This window comes from Neolamprologus brichardi, chromosome 5 (assembly GCF_056152115.1).
Source record: "Neolamprologus brichardi isolate AB-2024 chromosome 5, ASM5615211v1, whole genome shotgun sequence".
NCBI classification, from domain to species: Eukaryota; Metazoa; Chordata; class Actinopteri; order Cichliformes; family Cichlidae; genus Neolamprologus; species Neolamprologus brichardi.
Genome location: NC_142108.1, coordinates 20,810,008 through 20,824,265, shown reverse-complemented (window position 1 = coordinate 20,824,265; position 14,258 = coordinate 20,810,008). Strand labels below are relative to the sequence as shown.

The 14,258-nt window shown below is 39.7% G+C and overlaps 1 protein-coding gene across 6 annotated transcripts; it reads left to right on the top strand.

The window, feature by feature from the left end:
- Positions 1–41: 41 nt before the first annotated feature.
- eif4enif1 (eukaryotic translation initiation factor 4E nuclear import factor 1) lies at positions 42–12,912 on the top strand. 6 transcript variants are annotated; one of them, XM_006783072.3, is made up of 19 exons: positions 42–396; positions 1,036–1,179; positions 1,261–1,334; positions 2,532–2,659; positions 3,937–4,205; positions 4,462–4,660; positions 4,807–4,970; positions 5,707–5,842; positions 7,075–7,251; positions 7,777–8,003; positions 8,611–8,685; positions 8,820–9,000; positions 9,116–9,228; positions 9,430–9,563; positions 9,846–9,927; positions 10,068–10,191; positions 11,233–11,544; positions 11,672–11,842; positions 11,990–12,912. In XM_006783072.3, the coding sequence occupies exons 2-19, from the start codon at positions 1,087–1,089 to the stop codon at positions 12,175–12,177; spliced, it is 2,847 nt and encodes a 948-aa protein (XP_006783135.1). In that variant the 5' UTR covers positions 42–396; positions 1,036–1,086; the 3' UTR covers positions 12,178–12,912. The 6 variants fall into 6 exon arrangements, with proteins under 6 accessions (XP_006783135.1, XP_035760395.1, XP_006783133.1 ...); XM_035904502.2 differs by having other exon boundaries at positions 7,777–8,048; XM_006783070.3 differs by having other exon boundaries at positions 7,777–8,048; positions 8,608–8,685.
- The last annotated feature ends 1,346 nt before the right edge of the window (positions 12,913–14,258 follow it).

The following is a 14,258-nucleotide window of genomic DNA, read 5'->3' as shown; positions in this document are numbered from 1 at the left end:
ACGCACACCTGCCCATTTTAATTTTTACAAAGGCGCGTTGGTCACGGCGTAATCTTTGCCAGGACCTTCTTAAAGCGGTGATCAGAGGAAAATTTCTGCTACGACTTAGAAAACAGAGAAAGAGAAGACTATTATTTGAGATTTCACCGGTTCCGTGTGATTTAATTTGTTGTTTTGGACCAGTCTTATTGTGTTAGGTTACCCCTCTATAGTGTGTGCTCCCTGAAATCACAGCGACAACTCTACCGGCTCACGATTTGGTGCTCGCTGGGTGGGCATTTATCCCCAGTCCCCCAGCTAGTTAGCTAGCTCAAAGTGCTAGGCTAGGCTAGCCAGCTAACTAACGTGATCAGCTCGGCCGTTAGCGACCGGCATTCCCTACAGCATTCAAACTGAGTAAGTCCGTCTTTTGCCAAAATTTGACTTGCAAGTCGGTTGTCTACACAACTTTTGTGCCATGAATTCGCCTTATGGTTAACTGTGTGGGACGCTACCATCGTTTGGCTAACCCTGTATCAATCTCTTGGCTAACTAGTAGCGTTTATTTCCTAAAGCTGAAAAGATGCGGAATGTTTTGTATTAAAATGTTTACATGTATTTAACTCGCTGAATCCTTTCATTGCAAAACGGCTTCGTTTACAACTCAAATGCGATAGCCAATTAGTAAATTGACGTAAATGCTTTGTAATATAATGACATGTCAGTTCTCAGCTGCTGTCAATTAAATTGCTAATTAGCCAGCAACAACCTGAGACTCTAGGGTTGTTCTTTAACTGCCCGGTACAGGTAAGTTCCATGAGAGTTTTTCTTCACGGCAACTTTTCTATAATTTTGTTTTCTCGTGCTGCCTAGTTTAAGATGGCAATACATCTGATATATTTTGCAGCAACAGAAGGAAGCCGTGTGTTTTTTGTTTGATTTTTTAAAATCTTCGGAACATGCGTCCTTTCATTTGAAGTAATTGGCCTTTAAGACTGTATTTAGTGGCCGTAGTCGAGTATAATTGACTTGTAAATGTTAACTTGTCATCCACAGGTGTAGAGTCATTGGTGGCTGAGACACTGTCTGCTCTGACTGAAATCCATCATGGAGAAAGATGCCTGTGTAGAGCCTAAGAATGGTGAAGCTGCTGTCGACCAGCCTAAGCCGGCAGCCACAGCTCCTTACAGATACACTAAGGTGACAAAATGCCAGCTGTGTCATTGTTTATCAAGTTTAGATGTTGCTGTGAATTAAACTAGACTATCAATTTATTTGCAGGAGGAGCTTTTGGAAATCAAAGAGCTGCCAATCTCCAATGAAAGGCCTGAATGTCTCTCTGAAAAATATGACAGGTATGAATTTGTAAAAGTCACACTGGGTAATACTGGAGAGGAGATTATGCTTCTCAAATGAGAAAGCATGGGTTAATTCTAGTAAGGAAAAGTACTAGTATTACTCTGTGCTGTGAAATACAGATTTTTGGCACAGATCAACAGTTCTTCAAATGTATGTTTTGCTGGAACTGAAGTGTATGTGATCAAAAGTTACTTTGATTAAACGAGGTTAAGCAGAGGAGTTTCTACACAAGTATGTTCACGGCCTTGAAACTAAAATTTGCATAACGTTTGTAATAATCATTGACATGGTTTAACTGTCAAGAAGACTTGCTCCTGCTTTTTGGAAGTCACATGTACTTTCAGCTTGTCTCTTGCTCGGAGCTCATTTAAATTCCTTGGGGTAATTCTTAAACAACAGTCAAAGATTTGTTCAGATGTCTGCTTGAGAAGCTAAACAAACGCTTGCGCTAGAAGACTTGTATCTTTGTCCCATAGCTGTTAGAGCCAGGAACAGTGGCTATAGCTATATGAGAAGTGGGCTCATTAAAGGGTGGGTCAAGCTGTTTTTTGGGGTTTTATTTTTAATCATTAAAAAAAGAGACCTCTTTACCCCTTCAAAGCCTACTAGGAGTTGCCCTCAAATATCTTTTCCGAACTGAGCAGTTGGTCATTATTTTTTTAGATCTGCTTATGTTTGCATCCGCTAGTGTGGTGAGGTGTGAGGGTGGTCTCTGCCTAGGCAGCTACCCTTCAGTTTTAGTTGTCATCTAATCACATCTTTATTGGTGGATACTGAGGTGTCAGAACTCGTCATTAAGTGTAATGTCTTTATGGGAGAGTTCATGAATGACTTCAGATTAAATTTGATTTGTCTCAACTGTTGGAAAAATTGTTTATAGTAGTCTGTCATCAGAGTTAAACACTGCTAGTGCAACAGTATCAATTGGTTTATTATTTTGAAGATCTGATTTTCTTGCACCCTCTTTTTGGGTTGTATTCTGTGCTCACAGCATAAAGGTTGAAATGGATGGCCTCACCTGTGTATTGTAGTTTTGCCCATGCCTATTTTTCATTGTTGCTCTTTATTTTTTCCTAAACAGGATCCCAGGTGAGGCTGTAGTTGTCTGTCTTCATTTGAAATTTGACTTAAAGTATGGACTTAAGTCTTATCTCTGGCTATTTCTTTCTTTTTGTTTTTTTTTTTTTAAATAGTGATGGTGTCTGGGACCCTGAGAAATGGCACGCCTCATTATATCCCACTTCAGAGCGAAGCTCACCTGTGGAAGGTTTTAAGAAGGACTACATGGATGACAGAGTTCCATTAAAACGAAGAATCCCAGGTAAATGGAGATCGACAGACCATGTGACTATCGCGCATTGCGTTGTAGGTACGAGTGGCAGCAAAATCAAAACACTGCATCAAGCGCTAGCATTTCCAGTAATCATTAATTCTGTGGTTTTAATCCCTAGTTATGTACAAAACGAAGCAGAACAAGGCAGGTTTGTACAAAGACAGACTTGACGAAAAGGCAAAAAAGAGACCATACGAGCATACAGAGTGGACTAAAAACGTTAGCATGCTGCCCAACTTTCATCACGCAGATATTTATAATTATGTCTTAAGTGTGAGTGCATACACTCACGCAGTGTTTTGTAACTTCAGATTCCTGCAACAAGCCCAGGTCCAGTTTACTTTGGTGTATCTATTTTCTGATTTGGACTATTTCATTTTACAGCTGTCATTAAAAACTTTTCTGCATCTCGTTTACAGGCCAACACAACATTTTCAGATCCAATAGAAATAAAATAAGTGTTTCATAATTAATTCAATTTATTGTCTTTATTTATAACTGGTAGTATTGTTTCATTTTATTATAGAATCTTACAAGAAAGAGGCAAAATTGTATTCCATTGTACTTTATTAGCTGCTTCGGTGAAAAACAAATCAACACGGCAAAAAAAACCCATTGTAAAACAACATACTGGAAAACAGTTATTCATCACTTGATTGCTTCAATACAACACTTGGGCACATATATGCGGGACTTTTTGTGGCTGTTTTGATGTCGCTCCCTCTCTCTCAACCGATCAAATCTCGCTGTGGTAACGGCTTTAAACTCTTTATAACCCAGGTTAACCCAATCGGAAACATGACTTGAACAATTTTTCTTCCACGAAGGAATCTGATTAAAAAAACGATCTCTTTACCTGTCTGCTTCCCGTGGCTATCATGCGACCGGCTATGGCAGTAAATAATACAACAGCTTCTTGCCATTCTTTGTGTCTCTGTTTATCTCTTTGTGACTGCTGTCTTGTAATAGCCCGTGCACGCTAGTACCAATTGCCACTTGTACCTACAATCCTTTGCGAGTTTACTCCCGAAATGACGTCACATTTTCGATCTCTATTACTGATGGTAGATGGTTATCCTTTCATCTTTGCATTTTGTAATAACAATGTTGTCTAGAAACTTAACTGTGCTCTGATCAATGAATGTTTAGGATTTTAAGTTCCAGCCTTGCACAAGATTTCTAAACTGCTGCAGTGGAATTGTTCATGTAGTCTATGTACTCCATAAAACTTTTTTTTTTTCCCCTCCTCCCCATCTGTTTTTTAGATCCCCGTGAGCGGTTAAAGGAAGATGACCTGGATGTAGTACTGAGCCCACAGCGACGTAGCTTCGGAGGTGGATGTCAGGGTAATGCTGCCCCTCATATCCGTCGCCCAATCAGCCCCTTGGAAAACAAAGAAAATGATACTCTACGTATGGGAGGGTCACGCAGAATTGGCAGTGGACGGATAATTGCTGCCCGTGCCTTTGAGAGAGAAGCTCGTGCAGAGAAGGAAAAGGAGCGCGAGAGAGACTTGAAGGATAAAAGATTTAGGGTTGGTGTTTGTTGCTTTCAGTCGATGCAAATGACCTTGCATTTAGTTCTAATGTGATATTGAATGCACTTAAATTTTTTGGAACTTTATTTTATGATACATTTTTTAGTTTTTGTTTTTTTTTTAAACTGTCTAAAAACACAATTCTCTTAAGACTTGAACTAAATTTATAAAAGTGTTTCTGTGCAGTTACTCTTTAATTGTCCCATCCTATATTTCTAAATTGATATTGTTTGTCCCGTGTAATCATTTGCAGAGAGATTTTGGTGACAAGCGTGTGTTTAGCGAAAGGAGGAGGAATGACTCGTATGCAGAAGAGGAGCCAGAGTGGTTCTCGGGGGGTCCCACCAGCCAGTCGGAGACAATTGAGCTTATTGGATTTGATGACAAAATCCTGGAAGATGATAAACGCAAATCTAAGCGTTCAAGGAAGCGGACAGAATCTTTGAAAGAAGGCATGTCAAGACATTGTTAGAAATACTGCCAACATTTTTAGGGACTATTGCATTTCTAGTAGTATTTGGAAAGTCAGTTCAGTAAGACTTTTCATGTTAAAATTGTGACTTGTATTTAATTTTATTGTCACACATCTTGTATGCAGTAGTGGAATGTAATGGCGGACAGCCCGAGGATCAAGATGTGGGTTTGCAGCCGACAGCTGATCAGGAAGTTCCCCACACTGATGTTCTTCCAGAGCCTTCAGCTGGTGACTTCGACTTCAATGAATTCTTCAATCTAGAGAAGACCATGCCAGGACTGGCCTCTGTAAGTACTGGGGTGCACTATGGTTTTGTTTTGCTTAGTGGTGTGAAGCTCACAGATGGGGTGTCATTAGTAACTTCTAAAATATCAGTGTGATTTTAATTTTTCCAGATAAGCTTAACAGTAGAGGTTTTCATGTTTGCTCACCCCTGAACCAGACATAACTGTCAACTTAAAAACAAATGATACAATTAAGACTCTTACAAGTCTGATATTTGTGGCTTTTTTTTAAAAAAAGAATAAATCTGAATTTCACAAATTGTGCATTTAGTCATATAAAACTAAGTATTGATACTTTGTATCAGTGCAAGATTACCTCTGCTGCACTAGCTTGACCTCACTGAATTTGGTCTTTAGTTGGTGAGTCATGTCACTGAATGGTGCACTATCAATGTTCTGTTCTCTGGGCTTTTGCATGGGGTTAATGAGATGTTTAAAAGGCATCAACAATCCAAATTTATGCCCATCATTGTAGCTTGGATGCAGTTTCTAGTTTGAACTAGAAAAGCCCAACTGCAAACTACTTTTAGCATTTTTAGATTCAATACTTGCTGGTAAATGAGAACAAGGTCAAAAAGCAGTGCATTCAGTGACACTGCCCTCAGTCTTCTAGCACCTTTTTAGTGCTAAATCGATGGAAAGCGCTACAAACGTAAGTGGCACATTTGTTCTTGCACCCTTCAATATGCAGATTTTTGTATCCTAGTCTGTCTCACAGGCCCCTATTTCTGTCTTACAGATGATAGAGGATGTTTTGGGAGAGGGCCCTGTGTCAGCTAGCCGCTTCAGCCAGTGGTTCTCTAGTAACCAGAGTCCATGCAGCCGGTCCAGCAGCTTGAGGTCAACTCCTCATGAAGAGCTGGAGAAACTTGCTGGTAAGTGATTTGATTTCTTGACCACTGAGTCAAATCTATTTTCTGTAAAAGCAGTTGTAGGGCACACGCTTGTCACCTCTGTGATAAGACAAGTCTTTACATGATATCTGACGTTAACACAGTAAAACAAGGGCATGAAGGTATGCAAGGAGAAGGTGCTAACAGGTGGGATGTGAAACCCTTGTGTTAAACAAATGACTCGCTGGAGCGTTCACTAGTTGCACTCTGTATGTCTCTGTATGACAGGAAGCACGAACGGTGGTTGGAAACTACTAATGTGGCTACGTGATGGAAAAAGCTGAGCTTAAAGCAGCTGATTTAAAAACTTATTACCGATGTTACAACAACCTGGGTTTAAAAAAAAAAAAATAAATCAATTTTGTGTGATACTATTTACAGATTCCTGTAGCGCTAGAAGGCTGTTCAGTTAATGTTAAGTCATGATTAAAATTTCTAGGAAAAAACATGACCTAAGCTGCTTTTGTGCTTACATTTCACTTATGCTGTGTCTTTTGTATATTTTGCTTTGTCACTAGATATATCTACTCTTATTAATCCTAAACTGGGGAAATTGACTAGTTACAGTAGCACAAAAGCGAAAGAAAAGCTGAATTGTTTATATTAGAAAATTATTAAAAAGAAAAATGAATAATAACAAAAGATAAAAGTAGAAGTTGAATAACTATGAGTAATTTGTATGCACAAATGGTATTGTATAAAACTAAAAGACACCAGTTTTTATAATTCAAAGTGCAGCAGGAATGATAAAATGTTGTTTTTTTGTTTTTAAAGCATGTGTTTATTCTTGTGCATATTGCACAGTCTGTCAAATTGAAGGACCTACGATAGCACTTGGATAGGATAGAAATTGCCCTTCATTTTGTTTGTACTAATAAATGCTGCTGTCTGCAAGCTGGAGGCATTGATTAAACATTGAGTATTCTTCTCCCAGTATCAGATATGAAAGATTTCCTTGAAATATCATTTTGAGGCTGTATTGTCTGCCTCAAGCAGTTATTTAATCATCAGGATAGCTTGCACGATTTAAAGAAATCTTAGAAATGTACCCTTGACATTTGTACAACACTTTTGGGATATATTATCAAAATCCTGACCTGCTGCTATTGCATCATATGTGATGCTATTTGAGTACAAACAAAGATTACGCTCCCGAAATGATCTGGATTGCTGTTAAATATCCTAAATCTTATTCCCCTTCTGATTCTCTGAAGGGCTCGAGCCACGTTGCACGTCCCCCAGCCGAGGCAATGCCTCATATTTTGCACCTATTCAGTCTTCTGAATGCAAGGAGAAGGTGGACATCCTGGAGCTGCTGCATAAGGCCAAAGTAGACCTGAAACCTCTGCTTTCTACGCTCTCTGCCAATAAGGCTCGGCTTCGGGACAGCAGTGAGTGTCTGTTTACTAAACCATTTCCACAGCTGAGCTCTACTCAGTGTCATGTGGATTAAAAGTCTACCTTTTCTGTTCCTAACCACACACATCCTATTACCAACTTTTTTTTTTTTTTTCTATTCATGGAGTGACAGAGTCACAGTTCAGCAGGCTCATGCGTTTGTCTTTGAGTAGGTATGGCACAAGAATGCCAAAAACAAACAAGTGCTGAATGCCATGGTGCACACGTCGATGATCCTTGACAATAGCTAGATGAACTCGGGAGATTTCAGCAGTTAGCTATTATGTTTTTCAAAAATGGGTATATGTAGAGAGAAGCTGAATTTCAGGCTTTTAAATTTTAACATTCAGCTGCACCTCTGTCTGCAGTAACACACTGAAAGCTGTTGCAGCATACTGTGGAGTTTAATTTAACATAATTTATAATTTAATAAATCCATTCAATGAAATGGTAATTTGCTTTTTAACACTGAGCTCTGATACATGAAGGTTGAATTTTGTTGTATAATCTGTTCACAGCTCATTCTGGAGTTGTACTCTCATTGGAGGAGGTGGAGGGAGAAATGAAGGGAATGAGGCTAGACTCGGAACCACAGAGGCGAAAGGTGCCACCTGCCGAGAGAGGAAATGGAACGCCCTTCATGGCTGAACATTTAGAAGAGGCTTTAACTGGCGGGTTGAGTGCCCGTCCGCGCTCACGTGACACAGACATGTCAGCCTTTAATAAACTGGTCAGCAGCATGAAGGCAAGTGGAACTCTGCCACCTCACCCCAAAACCAACACAAACACTGTAAGTATTTCTACATATTTATAATTTTCTTTGCTCCAAGTCGACACTTGATGTGTCAACTTGGAGCGTTGTGCATGTTGCAGTAAAACAGGTGAACTCGGGCCCTGTTCAATGCATCCTGCAAGCTTAAGACACCCCCCCCCCCCCCCCCTTAATTTTGTTTTTATTTTTTTAAAATTAGGATAGAAAATGATGGGCATAAATTTGCTTAACTGTTGAGGTTGTAGTTTGTATACCTTTTTTTTTGCAGTGCAGTGTCGTCTTGTAAACTGTCCTTTGTGCAAGTCAGTGAAAAAACCAAAAGTACTAGCTTCTTGAATTGGGCAAAAGAATTGTCAGAATAATATAACGGAACATGAATCTAACAGGGTTACTCACTTGCAGAATGGACGCTTTGACGTGGAATTGCATGCACACGTCTATCTCGTTCAGTTGACTTCTGCCTCCCTGGCGGTGACTTGACTAAGGCCAATTTGTTTGCAGTTCAGAATGTAGAGTAGCAGACTAATTACTTTGTTCTACTTTGATTTACCCCAATTTTCCTCCCTCCTGTACAAAGCAGCAAACTGCAGATCAAGCTGTAGTGACACTGCCTGATGCCCAAGTACCTGCACAGCCACAAAAAAATATATTCCAGGTGGGTATGGTTGCTGTCCTGAGGATAATGAAGTGTTCCTACAATCAGTCAGGGCTAGCTGTTGACTATTCACAATAAATCTACAAAATGATAAAGTAAATGAGAAATTATTGGAAAATGTTTTCTCTCTAAAGGAGCTCTTGGGAGTTCGTAGTGGCTCCCCAACGCAGTTTGGCAATCTGCTGAGCAGCGCCGAGGCCCCAGTAACTTCTGCACCTCTACGTGGCCTACTACACAAGGGCCCTTCACTCCCTCTCTTTCCACAGAGGGCACCCTCACCTGAATACTTCAATAGTCGGTTGCAACCTCCTGCAGGTAAGCTTACTGAGGAGTGCCATGGAACTAGGAAGAATGATGGCATGCAGTTCTTTAAATTGGATTAGCCCTTAAATTGGTCAATAAACAGTTCTTCATCCTCTCCTACCTCAAGGATTTCCTGTTGGTCCTCAGCCCATGCTACCAGAACAGTTTGCTGATATACACAGGTCAATCAGTCCTGGATCTGCTGCACAGCAACAGGTTACTGAGATGAGATTTCATGCGGTTTGTTTGGTTCATATGTAAATAGTTAAATATGCTTTCAGTAAACTACTGTTTAAGTATTATAATGTATATGTTGTGATACATGTTGCTTGTAACAGTCATATTGATAGTAGTAGCATGGAGTAAAAATTACATTTATAGGCCTTTGAGCTAAAACTTTGACTTTTGATGAGTTGGGTTGGGTCTACCTTGTCTTTCCAGATGAGGGCGCTCTCTATTCCTATTAACCAAGCAGACTTGGAAGCACTGGCATTCCAGCAGGATCTTGCTCTCCATGCCCACCACCAATTCCAATCTGGCTACAAACAACCACAAGACAAGTCTTTCCGAAATAGGTTTGTTTTTGCTTTAATCGTGTTTAAATATCACCTAGTATAGAGACTTTGACTGATATCATAACTATTTAATTTTAGCAAATTGAGTGACATGCACTTTAATGTCTTATTGAAGTCCTATTGACTGCTTTTTACAAAACAAATACTTTCTTTATAAACAAAGCTGAAGAATATATTGCCACATATTAAGCCAGTATAATGTATGCGTCCAAGGATGAAAAATAATGTTGGTTAGAATTTGTATGGCTGAGTGTTTGGTTTTTTTTGGGTTTTTTTGTCCAGACCGCAGCGTCTTAATCGTTCCCCTGGACCAGGCTCTCAGCCTGCTGGAAGAAACTCTCCAGGAAATACTGTCACCAGTATGGTAAGCATAAACGTAACTCTGCAAACTTTTTTTCTTCCCAGTGTTGTTTTTAAAGTTGTTTTGACTTATTTCTAATTCATGCACCTGTTGTTATTGCTAGTATTAACTTCTTTCTTTTCTTCCTCCCCTGCGTATGTCAGTTGTCCCCTTCATTTACACCCACATCTGTGATCCGCAAAATGTATGCAACAAAAGAGAAGAGCAAAGATGAACCTTCAAATCGCTCAGAGACCAAGGACGACTCGGCAGCACATTCTCACGATGGTGCAGTATTAATTTACCGTATTTTCCGGACTAGAAGGCGCACTTAATCCTTCAATTTTCTCAAAAATCGACATATAATCCAGTGCACCTTATGCATGAATGCTGGTTGTGCTGACTTGCCTCGAACCAATTTTATGTGGTATGCGCGCACAAAAATCTGTCAAATGTTTTAGTACAACTTTGGTAAGCTACGAAACCGCACCGCTTGATGGATTGTCAGAGCATTACAGCTACCATAGTCAGGAGCCTCACGGAGTAATCTGGGCCCAAAACTCAGTCCTCTTTAGGTCCAAAACACTGCGGCATCACTGAGAGTTAAAAACTGTTCTTTCACCTTTTTATAAAATGATCAGTGTTGCTGCTTCACCAGGTGTAACAATTAAGTTTAACATCCAGGCATCCATGAAAACAAAATTTTTATTAAATTTAATAGAGTTAGAAGTTAGCTCGTTAGTTTCCACCTAAATGTGATATACCATGTTCTGACTGAGGGAAGACGGAAAACTAAACAGCAGTAATGTTTGTAGGGTTACTGAAGTTGGGCTAGCTGGTATATGATGTGCTACGTGATCGCTAGCGACATAGCTATGTTAGCAATAACATAAGCACAGTGAAGGTGGAGGATGAATGCTAACTTTTTTCCACTCAATAAAAGTTAACATGAGGGTTCCTGATGGTTGGGGACAAATGCAATTGCATGGCAGGATGCTGTAAATTTCTGTCAGGAGAACAACTGAGATAATCCATCCACATTATGAGGTTAGTCATTAATATACTGCAACAACATGGGAATGGAGCAGCTGCGAGAGAATTTAATATTAATGAATCAATGGTACGGAAGTGGAGGAAGCAAGAAGAATGAGTTGAGTAAAATTTGACTTATCTGACTGTTTTGTTTTGCTTAGTGTGCCTTATAATCCGGTGCGCCTTATGGTCCGAAAAATACGGTACCCACAACTAGTTTGATATTTAACTTTCAATTTCATACCTGTGAGTGAACACATACCCTGTAACACTGAGATCTCGGTTGTATGATTACAGGCAGCAGCTCCCCAAATCTATACCTGGAAGCAGTGGATGGTAATGTAGCTCAGTCAGGGGGAGTAAAGACCAGCTCACAGACGTTGTCTAGCAAAGAACAAGAGCGCCTCAGGCCTGGCTCTACTGGACACCATCCACCCGCCATGGTACCTCCAGGACCATCCTCATCTTTCCCTCGTCCTGTCTACCCAGTACCGCTGCTATCCCACGTACCTATGGTGCGCCCTCCTCCCCAGCTCCACCCTGTGGTGCAACGTATGCTGGCACAGGGTATCCAGCCCCAGCAGTTAGGACCTGCTCTTGTGCAAGCAGGTTGCTGGCTTTTTTTTTTTCTCTCAAATCCTTTTGCTTTATAAAAACACTAAAAACTGTATTAGTCTTTTTGTAACTAACTGAACATTAAATCTAATTGTTTCTGATCTTTAATTGTACTCTCAAGGTATGTTTCCACCACATGACCTTGCACAACTTCAAGGCTTGCCTCCTGCCCTGCTTGGACAACCACTGTACCCACTAAGTGCAACTGGGCATCCACTTCTACCTCCCAGAGCCAGTACTCAAATGCAGTTAGCAGCAATGCAACAGCAACTTCAACAACAGCAACGACCAAGTGAGTGGAGGAAAATTTCAAATATTCAAATTCAGTGGGACTATGTGGCTATGGCAGAATTATTCTCACAAATGTTATTAAAATGTGGTGTATTTAATTATCTTGTTTGAAGACTTGTCGTTTGAATACTTTTGTCTTGTCTTGCAGTACATCCCAGTGTCCCTGGCACTCAGTCACAGAGCCAAGGCCCCCACCGGACGAATGGTTCCCAGCGACACGGCGGCAGCCCCCCTCTAGGCCTCGCCAAGTGGTTTGGATCAGATGTACTAGAGCAGCCACTCCCCTCTATGCCAGCCAAGGTCATAAGTGTAGATGAATTAGAGTTCCGGCCATAAGAAAATAAACACTGTGCTGGAATTTTTTTTCTTTTTTTTTCCCCCCCCTCTTTGTCCATCTCCACTTGTTTACTGTGAAAATGTGAACTTTAATTTGAAAGACAGTGCACAGAACAGGATGATGTAACTAAACCATGCTTTAACTTCAGTATTGAAGTTACTGCTTTTGAAGAGGCAAGTGATGGAGATCCGTTTTGCCAGCTGAGTGAATATATATTTTTTGTACGAGACTGCACCGTAAATAATGTATAGGCCCAATTGTACAGACCATGGGAAAAAAAATCTTATTCTCAGTGTATATAGATAAGGTGTTTTTTGTTTTGTTACCCCACCCCCACCCCTTTTCTTAGTAAAGGGGAGCTGTACCAATCTTGCAGTTCGACTGAAAACTGCGACAAAGTCAGCAAAAGCTAGTAGCATTCCTTTGTTGCGTCGCAGCCACCCAATCTCGCATCACCTGAATCGTACTGAGAGGGTCACACGGTGAAAAATGTTGGCATAATTTTAGCGCATACATCTTCCCTTTCATGGCATAGATAGTGGCGCTTTCCTATAGAAGTGGAGCATTAAAGATGCCTCTGAGGGATGCAGCAAGCTGTTTGTGCCTTTGTGTTTTTTTTTTTTTGTTTTTTTTGTTTTTTTTCTTTTTGGTTTTTTTTTTTTTTTTGAACTGTATCCTCTCCAATCCTACTGGTCACTAATGGGGGCAACACTGCTCGCAGTCATTTTTTTTGAGGGTGGTTGGGATTCAGTTTGTGTGCTATTAAGTTATAAAAAGCACAAATAGAATTAATAAATAAAATCTTGATTAAACATTTTTTGTATTTCCTCTTTAATGCAATTAAATGTTTACGTGGTTGAATGCTTACACCTGCTACTAAGTTGTAAAACTTTCCACACTAACAAGACACATGGTTGCAGTAACTTGTACTTTTGTGAAACAGAAAATAATTGTTTTGAGTGTAATTCAGAAGCAGTACTTCACACTGGTCTGAGATGTTGGTTTTTGTTCACCTTAACATGGTCAAGGGTCACAAACTCGTAATTCAAACACAATCTCAGTACAAACTGTTAGTTTAGAAATTACTAAAATGGTCAAAGTTTAAACTTTTTTTAAAGGTAAACTTTAGATTGCAAAAGATTGTATTTACAAGATCTCCTTAAATGTTCATTGTAAATCTGATCTTTAATTATGAGAATCTAATGAGGTTGCTTTTTAAATTTTATCTTGAGTACTTGTGAAATATTTAAGGTGGTGGTGTGTGGATTGATCATTGCACTCAATCTTTGTGGGTATATACACTTAAACATTTTATTAGGGACATTTATTCAGCTGCTGTCTGATTAGATACTGGTTTCAATCACATGGCAACACCCTAATTTGGACATGTAGATGTAATCAAGAATATCACCTGAAGTTTAAATGGAGCATCAGATTGGGGTTGAACTTTGAACATGTCATGCTAAATGGGCTGCACTGAACATTTCAGAAACTGCTGATCTACTTGGGTCTTCTTACACAAGTATTGTTTCTGATGATGTCCATCCCTTTATAGACCACTGTGTGCCAGTGCTCTGATGGCCGCTTCCAGCAGGATGATATACACAAAGCTCATTCTCAAACTTTACACCAGAATCACTGCCATGTTACTCTAATAAGATAAGATGACCTTTATTAGTCCCACAGCTGGGAAATTTGTTTTGTTACAGCCAAAGTGCAAAGTGATGTAGCAAAAATTAGAAAACACTGGAATGCAATAAAATACTATATACAATATAATAAAATATTATACAATAGAATAAAATAGAAATACAAATGCTATATACAACTGAGTAAGAAAATACAAAAGTACAACTTCGTCAGAAGAATTGTACAAGAATTGCACAATTGCAATTAATGGACTCCAGTCACCAGCTCCAACATCATGGATGTCCATCTGCAGCAACTACGTGGTGCATGATGACCCAACATCTGTTTCCTGCACCTTGTTGAGTCTGTTATGAATAATTATGGCTATTCTACATGTAAAAGGGGTCCAATCTGGTTCTAGCAAAGTGTAACTATTGAAGTCGCCCAGTGA

Coding starts and splice junctions, on each gene's coding strand:
- eif4enif1 (XM_006783070.3), top strand. CDS start 1,087: ATGGAGAAAGATGCCTGTGTAGAGCCTAAGAATGGTGAAGCTGCTGTC. Junction 8,049..8,607: donor CCAAAACCAACACAAACACT/GTAAGTATTTCT, acceptor TCCTGTACAAAG/CAGCAAACTGCAGATCAAGC. Junction 11,545..11,671: donor ACCTGCTCTTGTGCAAGCAG/GTTGCTGGCTTT, acceptor TGTACTCTCAAG/GTATGTTTCCACCACATGAC.